Source organism: Watersipora subatra, chromosome 4 (genome assembly GCF_963576615.1).
Source record: "Watersipora subatra chromosome 4, tzWatSuba1.1, whole genome shotgun sequence".
Classification (NCBI taxonomy): domain Eukaryota; kingdom Metazoa; phylum Bryozoa; class Gymnolaemata; order Cheilostomatida; family Watersiporidae; genus Watersipora; species Watersipora subatra.
In genome coordinates this window covers 7,520,086-7,535,827 of record NC_088711.1, presented here as the reverse complement: position 1 = coordinate 7,535,827, position 15,742 = coordinate 7,520,086, and the positions used below count along the sequence as shown (strand labels likewise).

The 15,742-nt window shown below is 36.7% G+C and overlaps 1 protein-coding gene across 1 annotated transcript; it reads left to right on the top strand.

Moving 5' to 3' along the window:
- Window positions 1-417: 417 nt before the first annotated feature.
- Window positions 418-15,271, top strand: LOC137395141 (hormone-sensitive lipase-like). Its single transcript, XM_068081961.1, has 10 exons — window positions 418-1,341; window positions 1,455-1,613; window positions 2,040-2,117; window positions 3,053-3,232; window positions 5,254-5,367; window positions 5,534-5,678; window positions 6,099-6,317; window positions 9,259-9,388; window positions 14,023-14,458; window positions 15,052-15,271. The coding sequence occupies exons 1-10, from the start codon at window positions 640-642 to the stop codon at window positions 15,253-15,255; spliced, it is 2,367 nt and encodes a 788-aa protein (XP_067938062.1). The 5' UTR covers window positions 418-639; the 3' UTR covers window positions 15,256-15,271.
- Window positions 15,272-15,742: the final 471 nt, after the last annotated feature.

The following is a 15,742-nucleotide window of genomic DNA, read 5'->3' as shown; positions in this document are numbered from 1 at the left end:
AACCACAAGATGTTTGAATAAGCTTAATTGATTAGAAAGCATATTTCAAATAAAAAAAATTTCTAACTTGACTAACAATAAAAAATATTTATTGTTATCTATACACTTCGACAAACATGAAAAGCATACACTAGTTTTTTTCAGTCACAATTTTTAAATGATATTCTAAACTTCTTGCAAATTCGCTTTTGGCGTACGTTATGAGCGAAAAATCTGTTGGAGATGCGGGCGGGGCGAATAGAGTTCAGACCTGGTTAAAAGTGCTAAAACGAAAATAAGTTGTGTAGTTATGGCGGAAACTGGCCAATCGTTATACAAAGCCTATTTAGCTGCGATCTCGATAAAACAGTGCCACCGCATTTGCATATGGTTAATTAAACACTCCTAATCGGAGTTCTTTGTATTTGTAAGGTGGAGGTTCATCGTGGCGGACTTTGTTCAGATAGTCGGTTCCATTTTTACTCTTTTAAGCGCTAACAAAGCTGGATTCTCATTATGATGCCGTAGTGTGCGGATATTATAAGTTTTGTTGTATTAGAACTTGACGAAGTGTTAACGTACAACGACTAACCAGTAATTTATGTTTTCACTTTTTGCACAGCTTTTAATATGAAAATGTTTTGGAAACAATAGGAAAGCATGTATGATGAAGAATCAGCCGAAATGAATGCTTTTGACGGGAGCAATAAAACACCAACAGAATTATTAAGTACGGCAGCAAATGAAAATGAATCATCGTTAGCGTTTAGTTCTGGAAATGCTCTATCGGTTTCAGAATCTGTCAATATTCAAGATGAAGAGAATTACAGAAGATCCTTAGTTAGCATTCTCAAATATCTTCGCCAGGAATCCCTTTATAACGTTGAAAGCTTTAGAAAAGTTAATGGTAACAACTTACCAACAACTGATCAGCTAACACAGGCAGCATTTTGTCAATTGTATGACCATTTAGATAACATAGAGGGAGTTTTATTGGACATTCTTGATGTCTCTCCTGCTTATGACTTTAGAAACATTAAGATTAATGGCTATAGAAGTTTAGTGAAAGTCACACAAAGCTGTTTAACGCGTTTAACAGCTTTAGTTCGGTACATTTCTGTGAATAAGCATTCGTATCTTTTTCGAGCTTCACATTACACCAAGGAACTGGAAAGTTATGTAATGGTGTTAGGACAATTGAGAGACGTGCTAAATTACACTAGGAAATTAATGAACTATAGCCCAAAAGGACAACTGATGCCATCAGAAGAGCTATTAGACACAGCAGTTGCAGATGAAATTCAAATGGAAATGGACATGATTGATCAAGAATGTTTTTATGGTCGGGCTCTCGGGTTTCAGGTCTGTATAGCATTTCTATGCTGTATTAATTTCACGTATAATTCATAATTGCTTGTAACATCAAGAAATGAGAAGATTATCATACCAGATATTTCATCAAGTTTGGTTTTTAGTATTGTGATTCGATGAGAAGACCCTTTGAAGTCGTTCACATTAGCCTGGCCACATACAGCCACAACTACCAATCTAGGATATCTCCTTATATCAAACTAGCTAGTTCTCTTCTCACCAGCACCCAATATGTCATGAGTGCCGAGCAAAGAGCGCAAAAGGTATGTTTGTTTTAACAGTAGTTTGTTCATGTAGAGGGAGTATTTCAATTTGAGGCATATACAGTAGCTCTCCACAATGCGTATGCAGCTTTTGCTTGCGCTTCAGGAAATGGATGGTGTATACACTATTGAAAGACATCTGAACCATTGGTTTAAGGGAACATACTTTTGTATTGTGCCTTTTCCATCTAGTAGCTTTTGTGAAATTACGAATCGGCAAAATATGGCTTTAGAATGAGATCTAGGGAGGGTTTCTGATACAGTTTTTTCTATTAAGACAGAAGTGAAGCATTGTTGATGTACACAATTATTTAGATATTGTTTTGGTGAATTATGAGAATATTTTTCCTTGTTTTCATTTCAGGTTTTATTTATTTGTGTGAGTTAGATCATTGATTGCAAGCTTGCAATGGAATATACTTTTAGGTTGTGGAAGTCACTTTGAGCTGCAATATAGATTTTTGCAAAGCATTCTGGAGTCTGAGCGAATCAGATTTGTTGCATGTATGTACCTTATTGTATTTACGTACATTAAAAAACTACCAAAAGCTGCATGATTTGTTCACTTGTCGTCAATCTCTGTTCATGCATCTACCTGTAGTTCTTATCAACTACACTGGCGATCTTACAACCTGCTTGAAACTCTATCAAGTTTCAAATATGTTTTTTGGTACAAACTATAAAAAATGATCTTTGATTAATAGGAGCCTGATATGGCAATTATATCTTATTATACATCAAAATTATACTTTTTATCATTTTATTTTAGCTTGTCACCGAAAACTTAAGACACATGCTATTAAGTAACTTCTTTATCTTAGGTCAACCTTAAATTATATTTAAAATAATAAATCAAAGCTCTTTCACTCAAGTTCCAGTAATACAGTCCTACTGCATTGACTTTTTTAAACTTCGATGGCCTGTGCTCCAAATCAAGGAAACATCTATACACTGTATATATAAAACATTTTTCACTTAAGTGTATTTTCTATACTGCACACTGCTCCCTTATTGGCTCATGCTATGTTATTTTAAAACGGAAAAAGATTGCTGCATGTCCTAACTGGCAAGTAAAAAAACTATTGTGTAATTTGCTTTCAACATTTTTATTATAGTTTTAAATTGTACTCTGTTATCTGAAGTTGAAGGGTTTGAATTTGCAATCAAAACTGTTAACAAAGTTTCGGAGGCCCTTCAACATATATAAATTGTCTTTTTAGCATGATGAAAAGCTTATTGATAATGCAACAACAAACTAAACAAAACATGCATCCAACTGACAAATGGCTCATTGTGTTATACTGGTAAACGTAAACAACAACTATATGTTTGGTAATATGTGCATGTTTTACACGCTTCATACTGAGGAAGTTTAATCTATTGAACACGGTGACATTATTTGTATTCTGTAGCCTGTGGTACTCCTATGACTATTTCAGAACATGGCTCGGCTGGCCCTACCAACGTGCCCAATCAACCACATATTTGATATTGAACCGTCTGATATTAACATAAAGAATGAGGCTGGGCAAATAGTCACTGTGAAATCTCCGTCAGCCCATATCGGCTTTCAGAGACTCCACCTTCGACTCATGTCTAACTGCTACCGACTTGGACAGGTAAGACATTACGTCTGCCCTTTGATTGGCAACTCCGGACCGACTCTATTGACAATCAGTGGCGAACGATACGTACAAATTGTTTTTTTAACATTGGCATAGAGCTGGGGTGGCCAACCAATGAGACGCCAAGGGCCACAGTTTTTCCTGTGTTTCTACAAAGGCCATCATACACATAGGCACAGACAAACTATATCCGTCTCTTAGCCTCACTCTCACTTAGACCTCTGCTTTTCTAGATTTACTGTAAGTGTCACACATCAACATGATAATGACAAAAAGTGAGTTCCACAGAACTAAGACCACAGGTCAGACATTTTCAGCAATGGACAATATGAGCACTGTCTCACAAACAAACTCAGTTCAATGTTCAGTTCATGTTTACAAAGCAGGATTGGTAAAAAGACACTTTCAGCTCTTGGCAATCCTCAGAAGCCTGAGCATTGTTGTCCCAATCCTAAAAAATTCCTTTGTTTGGGACTCGAACCCAGGATATACCGCTTGCTTAGCAGGCTAATGCTCTAACCAACTGCGCTAAAGAGCCTGAGCTAGAGAATAATCGGGCAAATACTGATTCTCAGTGCTTTATGACCCCATAAAGTGAAGAGCTGGACTAACAACGGCCAATAAAATAGATGAAGCTCAAAAAATAGGCGTATTATTGGTAATTTTTCACGGCACACCTGAGGATGTTCCATGACTTACTGGTGCAAAATAACTGGTGTAAAAAGAGCTGTAAGAACCACACGAAACTGGGCAAAGAGTTGAGTGTGGCTGGAGAGCCATGAGTTGGCTAGGCCTGGTATACAGGGTTCGTATAGTGTGCCATGCGTGATAGACCTTTGCCTAGCATCAAGAAATATCATGTCTAATGAAATACATATTAGTTTGGTGTAGTTGTTAGCGCCGCTGCTCTATTATAATTGTAATCAAACAAGCTCTAGGGCAATAGCTTCTCTTTATTATTCTGTACATTCAATCATTGGCTCGTAGACGAGATCACATGACTGGGATTGGGTGTTAGCAAACTTTATTTTAATAATCCTCTTTGAAACCTGAAAGAATACCAGTCAATGGTTCAACGGTCAAGAACCATTTCTTGACTTTTGAACCTTGCCTGGCTGAATGGCAGCCTAATGTAGGATTGCTAAAGGGTCTTCAAAATTTGCAGACTAAAATGTTTCATGGTATTGCTTGCTATTAGCTCATCAGTGAGTACCGATGCTGGCAGCCACATATTTTAGAGCTGATCACGCAATAGTTTCTATAGTGTTAAAAGAGTGTTGGATCATTTATATTTCTCTAGGCTATAAATAGACATTTTTATACTTCTGATTTGAGTAGTGAAATGTGTAGTACTGATGATTTATAATCATTGCTAATTTTCAATATTACTTTCTCGTAATTGTGTAATGAAATCTTTAATGATTTTATGAGTTATTCTTGCTGAATAACAGAATACCAATGGTTAGTCATTAATAGAATTTTTGTATTTGACTTACGGTTATTAAGCAATGATGAAGTTTGTTGAAGACATTGCATATAATCAGAAGTTGTCTATCAGAGCTGACTAATCTCAAAATAACCTTTTTTTTTCAAAAATATTTACTTGAATGAGAGAAGAAATGTGGTTCTCTGATCAATTGTTCCTAGTGAAACTCTTTACTATCGAACGTTTAGAGTTTGACCCTGTTGATTGGATTTTTTTACACTTTCTCCGTCAACTCTTTTCCATAATCTAGCAGCCCATATTTGTCATATGGCTATAAGCTGCCTAGTAAGAACTGGGTTTGGCTTTTAGCCTACATTTGCTGTCCATATGATTCCAAATGTTACGGGCTCTACCTGTAGCCCGCTTCTCCTTTGGGCAGCTAAAGCTGTGTTGGCACTCACATTGTCTTATCACATCTTCATAAGTTGCTGATGTCCAGCAGTTCACATGTCTATGGCTCCACAACTCAGCTACTTTGCAGGATGATATATTAGGCTTGTGACTTATTCCACTAGAATATTTCTTTCAGGATAAACTACCAAACTTTCCACAGCAGAAGCTCATGGCCAATCCTCCTTCCGACTATCTCGTCATCCAATGCCATGGTGGAGGTTTCGTTTCTCAGACTTCCAGAACGCATGAGGTGAAGTTATCCGTGTCCAATTGCCTGTATTTGTTGGATCAATTATGCAAGTTTCGTATTTTTGGCCGAGTTATTCATGGCTGACCTATCTTTGGCTGGTCCCATCGCGCTGGGCTCACACTGATTAATAGCACTTGTCACCTATGTAGTGCATAATTATTTGCAGGCATACCTAAGATTTTGGGCTAAGGAGTTGAAGGCACCGATACTTTGTATTGACTACTCACATGCTCCAGCTGCGCCCTTTCCCAGAGCCTTAGAGGAGGTGTATTATGCTTATGCCTGGGCCTTGATCAATAGGCGAAAACTAGGTCAGTAATTAGGTCAGTTACTAGGTCAGTAACTAGAAGCTAGGCTATTGCCATAACTATTACCATACAAATGCTAATGTCAGAAGTAGTCATGCGAAGCTACCCTTTCAGATGAACAGCATGAAGAGAATTCTGAACTAGAACAAACTGTCCATATACATTCAAATGTTCAGCGCGTGTCAGAAAGTCGACTATGTAACACTAGGAAACCCATGATAGTGCAGTAGAATTATAACACAGAAATTCGCACATCACTTGCCAAGAACATGCTCTGCCCTTTCAAGTTAGTGTATTTGGACATTGACTGTTTACTAAATCTTGGCACACTGACCATCAATCATATGACACAGTACTCAATCATTGGCAGGCATTGCGTAATATTTAGCCATGTGAAATCTCACCACAGGCCAAATATTGCAGGCACTACGGCAAAAAGAATAGCCTTGGTAGGGGATAGTGCAGGAGGCAATCTGCTATTTGCCACTGTTCTGAGGGCGATACAGGATAATCTGAGACTACCAGATGGGCTCGTGGCTGTGTATACCCCTGTTTATATACAGTACATTCCCTCCCCCTCCAGAACGCTTAGCATCATGGATGCCTTGCTCCCTGTTGGAATACTCACTACTTGCTTGGAAGGTGTGCGCTTGTCGTGTCTAGATGTACAGGTATAGCTTCGCTTGGATAGCAAGATGGCCTCTTTCTATTTATAAAAGGTGGATAATAATTAATGATAAGCAATTAGAAGTAAGGATGGCATTGATAACGATATATTAGTTTCGGATGTTTCGATAGGCTAAAAATAGGCAACCATATTCATATCGAGAAGACAACTATCGACTATCACAATCGACTATCACAATCGAGCTATTGTGCAACCCTAGTTAGAAGCCAGACATTTCAGTATCAGCAATGTCTTGGTAGCCGTGTGAATACTGCGGTGTATCGGTATAAACTCCTTTTGCAAGCGCCTTTTATCGTGGCTTGTAGTTTTAACAATACAATTAATTATCATTTAGTTATTCGTGATTTGATTTTCATAAAAGTTGTGACAAGCGGTTTCTAATAACACTGAAAGTGTCACTTTTGACTTTTAAACAAAAAAATGTTTTTTTTAGCTGTTTTTCATTATAAGTATTAAGTAATTCATTATTCCATTGTTCATTATAAGTAATTCATTTATTAGAAGTTATAAATAACTTCTACACTAGCTGTTAAACTGGTCAAAACCACTCTCTATGCCTCCAGCAGTGGTTGACTCTATACTGTTTCAAAGTTAGATTTAAAGTGTTCCGTAGTTGTGCCATTGTTCCAACTGCGCCATTGTTCCAACTGTGCCATTGTTCCAACTGCGCCATTCTTCCAACTGCGCCATTGTTCCAACTGCGCCATTCTTCCAACTGCGCCATTGTTCCAACTGCGCCATTGTTCCAACTGCGCTATTGTTCCAACCGCGCCATTGTTCCAACCGCGCCATTGTTCCAACCGCGCCATTGTTCCAACCGCGCCATTGTTCCAACCGCGCCATTGTTCCAACCGCGCCATTGTTCCAACCGCGCCATTGTTCCAACCGCGCCATTGTTCCAACCGCGCCATTGTTCCAACCGCGCCATTGTTCCAACCGCGCCATTGTTCCAACCGCGCCATTGTTCCAACCGCGCCATTGTTCCAACCGCGCCATTGTTCCAACCGCGCCATTGTTCCAACCGCGCCATTGTTCCAACCGTTCCATTGTTCCAACTGTGCCATTGTTCCAACTGTGCCATCAGGGTCGTATCCTCCTATACTGCAGCTACTGCCATGGCAGTACCATTTTTTGAGGCTAAAAATCCTGGAATTCACGTCAGTTTTGCTTGATTTTAACACTTTGGCTGGGGAAATGGCCAAAATGTCATTTATCGGTTGTGTGGGGAAACGGCATTTACGTCGCTTTTAGTATAAAGCTGCCGTCTCGTAACGTTAAACAAAGGATATGAATGCTAGTAAGTTTTAAATATCATCAACAAGATATTAGTCGATAAATTAAGATATGAAACGATTATCTGAAAGGCGTTGCTTTGTGCTAATGAAATCGTGCCTCCTTGGAAAAGAATAAAAGCTGGAAATACCAGTCAACATCGGCTCGACTTTCAAAACAGTAAAATAAAATAGTATTTGATTCTCCGATTGTAAGTGATTTTTTGGTGTGATTAGAATAACAATAATTCAGATGATAGAAGTGATGTAAACTTTTTAGACTTTTATTATACTTGGAATATACAGAGAAAAACGATTGTTATGGTAGCTCGCACGGCAACGTTATAGCGTTGGACTCTATCGAAAGGAATGCTTCCAAGCATTTTATACAGAGACAATTGTACATAGTTGTATTTTTTGTAGTAGTAGATATGTAAATGAATGCTTATGTACAAAAGATTTTGTTCATAGAAATAAATTAAGTTTGAACTATGCATGTAACATGCATAGTTCAAACTTAAATCTACTACTACTTGCTCAGTATTATAGACTATAGTATAAGTACATTATTTTTAACATGGTGCTCTATTAATTTTACTTTTTAACTCTACAATATTATTTAATTAAATTATTTCATAGTAGACTACTCATCTCCTACACCATTCAGCATTGTACCCGGTGATAATTCTACCTCATGCTAGCTGTGGCCAACCCCTTTAGCAGCTCCCATTCACATTATATTTTTAATAAGCGTTGTTAAAGACAATCTCAATAAACAGTTTTATATTTAGAAAACTGGATTATAATGTCAAATTTTCTGTTAGAACATGTGCCCCATCAAGAGCCAAGTGTGCTAGATTTGCACCATTTTGACTAGTTATACTAAAAATTTTCTCGGGGGAGAACCCTCGGACCCCCTCCCCCCACCAAGAGGGCGCTCGGTACCCCTCTTGGACTCTCCCTGCAGTACCATTTTCAAACAGGTGGATAACCTGTGTAACAGGTTGGCCCTGTGTGCCAACTGTGCCATTGTTGGTTTCGCTTTATAAGAGAACTAGCTGCTCTAGTTCACTCTTCTTGTTTTTAATACAAATATGATTTATTTTAATTCACGCATATTCAATTCAATATTTTGTTTAAAATATGCATTTTAATTGCTATTCGATATAAATTGTAATGCAAAATGGCATATAATGTCATTTTAATATATAAATTACAAAGCCTTTTGTTTGAGTTGCTCATGCATTTATAATAATATCTATGAAAAAATTCTCATTTTTGTAATTATCCAAAGCATCAATTTAAGAATAACAATTCGGTGTTCAACTGCACAATTTTTAAATATTAAGACAGTAAAAATATTTATCCGAGTATCTTTAGTCAAGTACTTGTAAAATAATAAATGATTAGAGAGTTCAGTAGTAGACTGCAGCTACAACCTTATAATACTATTTAAGCGTGGAGTTGTCAGCTCGCCTCTATAATATCATTGTCCATCATCTATTATAAGTTTCTCAGATGTATCGCTATAATACCTATTATCCGCTTAGATTAGAGGTCACATTGTATTGTCTGTAGAAAGTAAAATGTGCTGAACCTCTGAACATTTGTGTTATATTGCTAGCGTATGCAGGCGATCTAATCCGACCTTGGAAAGGTGGATCTAAGCAGTCAGAAGATGGGAGCGTCATCGAAGACAGCACTGGAGACATAGCCTCAGCTAGTTACGAGACTGCAAGTGGAGGGAAGCTATTGTATGTATTGTAAAACGATGAGAAAATAGCTTAGATCTGTATTTTTAACTTCATAGGAACAGGTGCCTGAAGGACCTTTGTATCATATATCCCTGTATGTAAGCCATATAATCTCTCATACGATCTCTGCATGTAAGCCAACCCTAAAAAAACGCCCTGAAATTTGGTAATTCCTAAGAACTCGCATATAAACCGACTCTATAAATCATAACACGTCGTACGTATCTATCAGAGCAAAAGGTTGCGAAAATGTAGCAGCTTTTGCAAGCTTATTTAAAAAGCTTATGATTGGTGAGTAGCTGGATAATTATCGTATCACATCTCTGAAACAATGAAACAATCAGCCAATGAATCACAATGAGCCAATGGAAAACATGTTTGTATTTCACATTGACCTTAGTTTCACTTTTTAAAAGTCCTTATAGCTCTTTGTGATGATCAAAAGAATTACAGCTATGAAGGTTTCACAAATTGTAGATCAATGGATTTCTGATGATTATCTATTGGCCAATAGTAGTAGTGATAGTATTTATTTGTAACAGTAATAATAACGTTGTAAGCTATAGTAATAGTGGTAACTCGTTGCACTTGGAACATCTCCACCATGATAGTATGAAAGGGACAAAAAGTGTTCTAACTGATTCTGCAACACATTTATAGCCTTTTTATGGAATCAGATTATGTACGATTTTATGCTAATTAATTTGGTCAAATGTTATGGCAACTTATATGCATCTATGTCAGTTACTGTAAAACTTCTATAATGGAATGCCATAGCGCTCTATTTTTCAACCCTTTTTTATAGTGTTGGTCCAATAGAGGCTGGCATTGTATTTTTCAAATAGCTCGTCAGAATTTTGGGAATATAAATTTTGGGGTTAATGTTGCTCTCTCTTTCCGGTGGAGCAACATTAACTCTTCTGGATGTAATAAATTTGCTAATGAATCTCCAACTTGTCAAAGATCTCTAAATAAATATGCATTGAAAAGCCGAGTAATGTGGATTGCTTAGTGGATTGCTTAGTGGTATTTATTGCTTACAATAAACCTGCAATGATATTATAGCCTATGTCCTTCTCTGCAATTTGTCAGAGCTTTCAATTTTTATTTCATTCTAAATTTGGAAACATTTTTATTTTATATCTATATTTAAATTTATGTTGCATAAAAACTCATTGCACTCACTGATATGTTTGCTACAGTTTGCAGCCAAAATTAGCTTTTTATGTGTAACAAGAGGAATTGCCAGAGTCGATTTTAGCCACATGGGCATTAAGCACAACTTTTAGCCTAAAACTAGTCATTCAACCGTCGTAAATGTGGAAACGGTTCACACATTTGTCGAAGTATGAAGACCGTGTTAAACAATGCACTACTAGCCTGATACAGTTATTAATTATTTCTATGGTGTTGAAGTTTTAACGAAAAAAAAAAAAGTTTTCGAGTTGGACAACGAGAGAATTAATTGTTATTGATGTGAACGATTCATTATTAATACGATTTTGTGGATACTTTTTTACTGTTCACTTGCTATTATGGGTTTGTAAAAATCAAAGAAATTCAGCGGCGGTCAAATTGAGGTAGCATTCTATTTTTCAACCCTTTTCCGTAGCGGCGGTCAAATTGGGGTGCCTTTCAAATACAGGTGGAGTTCAATTAGGGGTTTTACGGTATGTTTTGTTTCTATGTATATATATAAATCTCAGTCTTTGTTTGTCCAGTTGTAGGGATAAAGTTTTAGCAACGAAAAATCACCTCCGTACAGAATATTAACTTGCGACATTCAAATAGTCTACTAACAAGCGCACCTAGCCACAACGCTAAGCCGTTCTTATCACTCCCATCGCTCTTACCATATACTGTATATCTTTTTTGCGATTGCACACGCACACTGTGCAATTTTTATTATTAATTAATACAGTGCGTCCTTGGGTTATGGTGCCCCTGTTACACTATTTTTCGCCTTACAAAATGGATCATGATGTTTTTTTGTCCTCGCCGTACGAGAACGAAAACTTTTTCGGTTTTCCTTCTGCCATATGATATCAACAAAAAATTCTATCAAAATTTAAATTTGGTAGTCGGTGTGTTAATTACGTTAAAATAACAAAAATGCCGATATGATGTTTGCCGGAATCCCTCTCAGAATGCCTGAAAAGATATGATGCTTGCTCACTCTCTATCTCAGCGTTATTCCTTATAAGTTTCAATGAAAACGAAACCAAAAACAGAAAATTGATGAAATATTAGCTGATGACCAAGTTGAAGTTTAGTAGTTTAATAAAATACATACTAAAACTTAGCTCAAAGTATGTGTTTAGTACCCTAGGACACTTATATTTCGCTAGTATTTAGTTTCGTGAGTAGCTCACAGAGTAAAATTTCGAAGCAACTTAATTTCGCAGCTCTGATGAGTGCGAAAATATAGTGATGTGAAAATAAATGCAGTGGAACAAACATAATTAGATTCCTCAGGTTGAGTTCACCGAAAAAAAAAATTAAATTTGCGACTAGTTTGTAATTGTGAACCGCAGGTAGAATGGTGTGGGCAAGGTCGATAATGCAATTTGATCGCTTGCTGCCATTTGTTTCTTGGGCTATCAACAGACCCGTTTTCACTGGCCGGCTGAGCCGCCCCATCTTTTTGGGAATTTTTTTACAGTAAGTACAGTCCAACTCGGATAACTCGCCCTCAGATGAAATGTAACATTTCATCTCAAACACAAGGTCAACTCAAACGGATTTGTTTGGTCAGTTTCAACGCGATGATAAATTCCTTCAGATAACTCGACCTCAACATCATTTATTCGAAAAGTTATTTGCCCAACGGCCATGGACGCGGTTTTTATCGCTGTAGAATATCACTTCATTCCAAGCCATAGAGACAAACATCAACTTCTAGTAGTTCTTAGGCATCATTATTATCATCATCAGAGGCAAAATATTTTTGTTAACGACTTTTATAAAGGTTTGCAGAAGATTAAGTTTTATCAAACACCCGCTTGGCCATGTCCCATCTAAAGCGTAAAAGCCTCCGAATGAACTTAAAATAAAATCCGCAAAATGGATCTTGGTTAAAACGCTCAAAAGAAAAAAGATGTCCTTTTTCTGAGCGTTTTAACTGCGGTCATGTTTTCCCTATTTTAATTTAAAAACGTCTCGTCAGTCACATCACTTAAAACAAAACAAATCTCAAAAAATGACAAGTTATTGAAGAGGTGTCAGTGGTGAATCCAAACCTTTTCAGAGCCATGCTGCTTGTGTAGTACTGCGAGTGTCAGTGTGTCTTATTTTCTTTCAACACACGGTGCTCGCTGCATTGATTGATGTCCCCAGCAAACGATAGCGCTACTAATGCATGTGCATTGACATCAAATTCCTATCATTATAAATCATTCTTAATGGGAAAATAATCATAATTAATTGCAAAATAAGAACGTAATAAAATTTTGGCAGTCAAATTATTTTGTTGGCTTATATTTTAACGATGCTATGGTGGTCGTTAAAAGCGTTAAAATAAATTTCGTTATAAAATTCCATTCTACTGTATCAACGAACAAAGCTATTTAGTTTCGCTTTTTCGCTAGTTTGTTATGATAGTTTAGTTTCGCACATGAAACTTTCGCGAGAGGATGACACCGCGAAAACGCGAAAGTTAGATGCCGCGAATACATAAGTGTCCTAGGGTAAGCTAAATTCGTTTAAGTTAAATTCAACGTTTATGTTATTCTTCTGTCTCGAAGGTAAGAACTCCCTACGGTACATACTACACATAGTACATTGTAATGATACATTTTATTGCAGATCATAACCACTAAATACACTAAAGTTACTGTAGGTTACTATGACTACTCATTTTAACAAATTATTTTGTTACTAGTTTTTAATATGTACAGTACGTATATAAAATTTTGATGATTTTTACCAATAGTGTTTGCATTAGATAATTACTATGGGTTTCCATACTACTCTATACGACATTTTTGCTTTACAATGGCAATACTGAAACGAGATAAAATCATATAAATATATACTATATCATTTTTCATTGTAATCATTGCAAAACAGACTTTAGTTAGCTATTACTTGCTAATTATTTCGCATTTTATATACATTTAAACACCATTACAGTTGTTTTATTTTTTCTCTTAATTTATTTGAGCTGCACAAAACACTTTTCTCATGAAATGAAGTTTTTTAGTTAGAATGGTAATTGTTGTTATATGTTAAATAAAAATCACTTTTTGCAACGGCTTATGCATTGCCTGGGCAAAGCCGGCACTCGGCTACACGTAGTTCATTGATAAAGTTGAGTTGATAAAGTTCCGAGTTGTAGTTATTAAAATTAAGTTAGCATAATGCATAGACCTGTTAACTATACTATATATTGTATAGTTAAGGTCTATAACATAATGTCCTTTTGTTTGCTTTCAATCAGAGTTGCGCGCGTATGAGCCCCTAAATTTTATAAATTAAGTTTTTTAGAATCGTTAAAATTGTTATAATCGGCTTGTATGCAGGGATATACAGTAATTTTAATAACTTGAGATCACTTGAGATAAACTGCTTCCATAAAGCTCAGATGATCTGTCAAACCTGGCAAGCAATGTGGGTTTTCATGTGGAATTTTCCAGAACTGCCTCACCTCTGATGGATGCCCGAGATGATGAGGATGATGAAGATGATGAAGAGATCGAATCATTCTTCAGGCCGAGACTGGCTAGTAGCCAATCGACAGACTCAGATGAGTTGACCCAGTTTTATGACTGTGTCGATGAGGACAAATTTTTAGCTGACAAGTTGCACCCTGTAATCATCAGAGATCCGGACATCAGCATTTCTACACACAGGCGTTTTTCTCATCGCCGCTTGACCCACAGCAGGAGCGAGTCACTGCCGGTTGCGCCTAGAGTACCCCATGTAGACCAAAATAGACACGACCGAGCTAGACACTTTGCACAAAGTCCCCTCTACAAGTTTGCCAAGATTCGCATTAAGCAAGATCCTTTGCTCTCTCCCTTGCATGCGAGTGATGAGCTTCTATGCAAGCTTCCTTCAACTTACCTGGTTGTGAGTTCTAATTTAAAACATGTAATAAAATATGTCTGCTTTTACTTTTCCATGCAGCACTGTTTTCTTTAGTTAGGACAGACCTGAGACTCGTGATTACCACCTTAGCCATTGTTTTACCAATTATGATACGCCGTTGGCTCTTGTTGCATCACTTTAGCTCTCTTAAATGCTTTTCTCAACTGCATGAGACTCAAATTACTCAAGCGTTATTTGATGACGAGTTTTTGTTCAAGTGTAACATAATTTTATTTTTAGGCGCGATTGTTATTGATATGATGATATTGATATGATAATGAAATTGATATGAAATGAGTGGAATGATATTTAACTCATGTCACTACATGCTAGTATTTCACTGAAGTTGACACTTCACATGTGTTATAGCACTTGTTACTAGTTTATTACCTGAATTATAGAGAGTAACAACAAAAATGTGTTATATTCCAGCCTTCTTTTACTCAAGTTGTGTTAACTATCTCCTGTTGTACTTGTCAGGGTGAAACATAATTATTTCCTCCTAGGCAATAACTGACAACTTAGAACAATCACCAACACTTATAATCACTGCTGTCTTCCTTTTCTTTTGCTAGGCATGTCACCTTGACCCCTGCTTGGATGACTCTGTCATGTTTGCGAAGAAGCTGGATTCACTAGGTGTAGATGTGCACCTGGACGCTGTAGATGAAGTGCCTCATGGATTCCTTAACTTTACCTTGGTGAGCAAAGAGTGTCAACAGGCTACGGAGTTATGCAGAGAGCGGCTTGAAGAGGCCTTGCATATGAAACCGGATTAACATTCTACCTTTGCTACCTCAACTACCTTTTCCTAGTCCAACAACATGTATTTATGTATTCTGATATTTATTATCACAAATCCTTATTTTTGCTTATTCAACTCGGAACGCCTATCAGGAAATCAGATCGAATTTTATAGAAGCAATCCTTTTGCTCAATAAAGTGTTGTCATCTATATTTTTGTGCTCCATTGTTGTAGGTTTACCATATTTGTTTAATGTCAGTTTAATGACAGCACATGCATCATATTGTTTTTATTAAAATAGCTATGCACTTAACAATATGTTGTCATTATTTATTGTAACTGTTCAATTGTCTGTCAACGGAATTATATCTGATCATTAAAATGAATTAATTAAAAACTTAGAAAATACCCAAAATTTCGAAATTTAAAAATACATTGCTCTTCTTTTAGTAACTACAGTTAAAATAAAATAAATATACTAAAATGCCAGCCTTCATCTTGTCAGCATTTTGACAGACTGC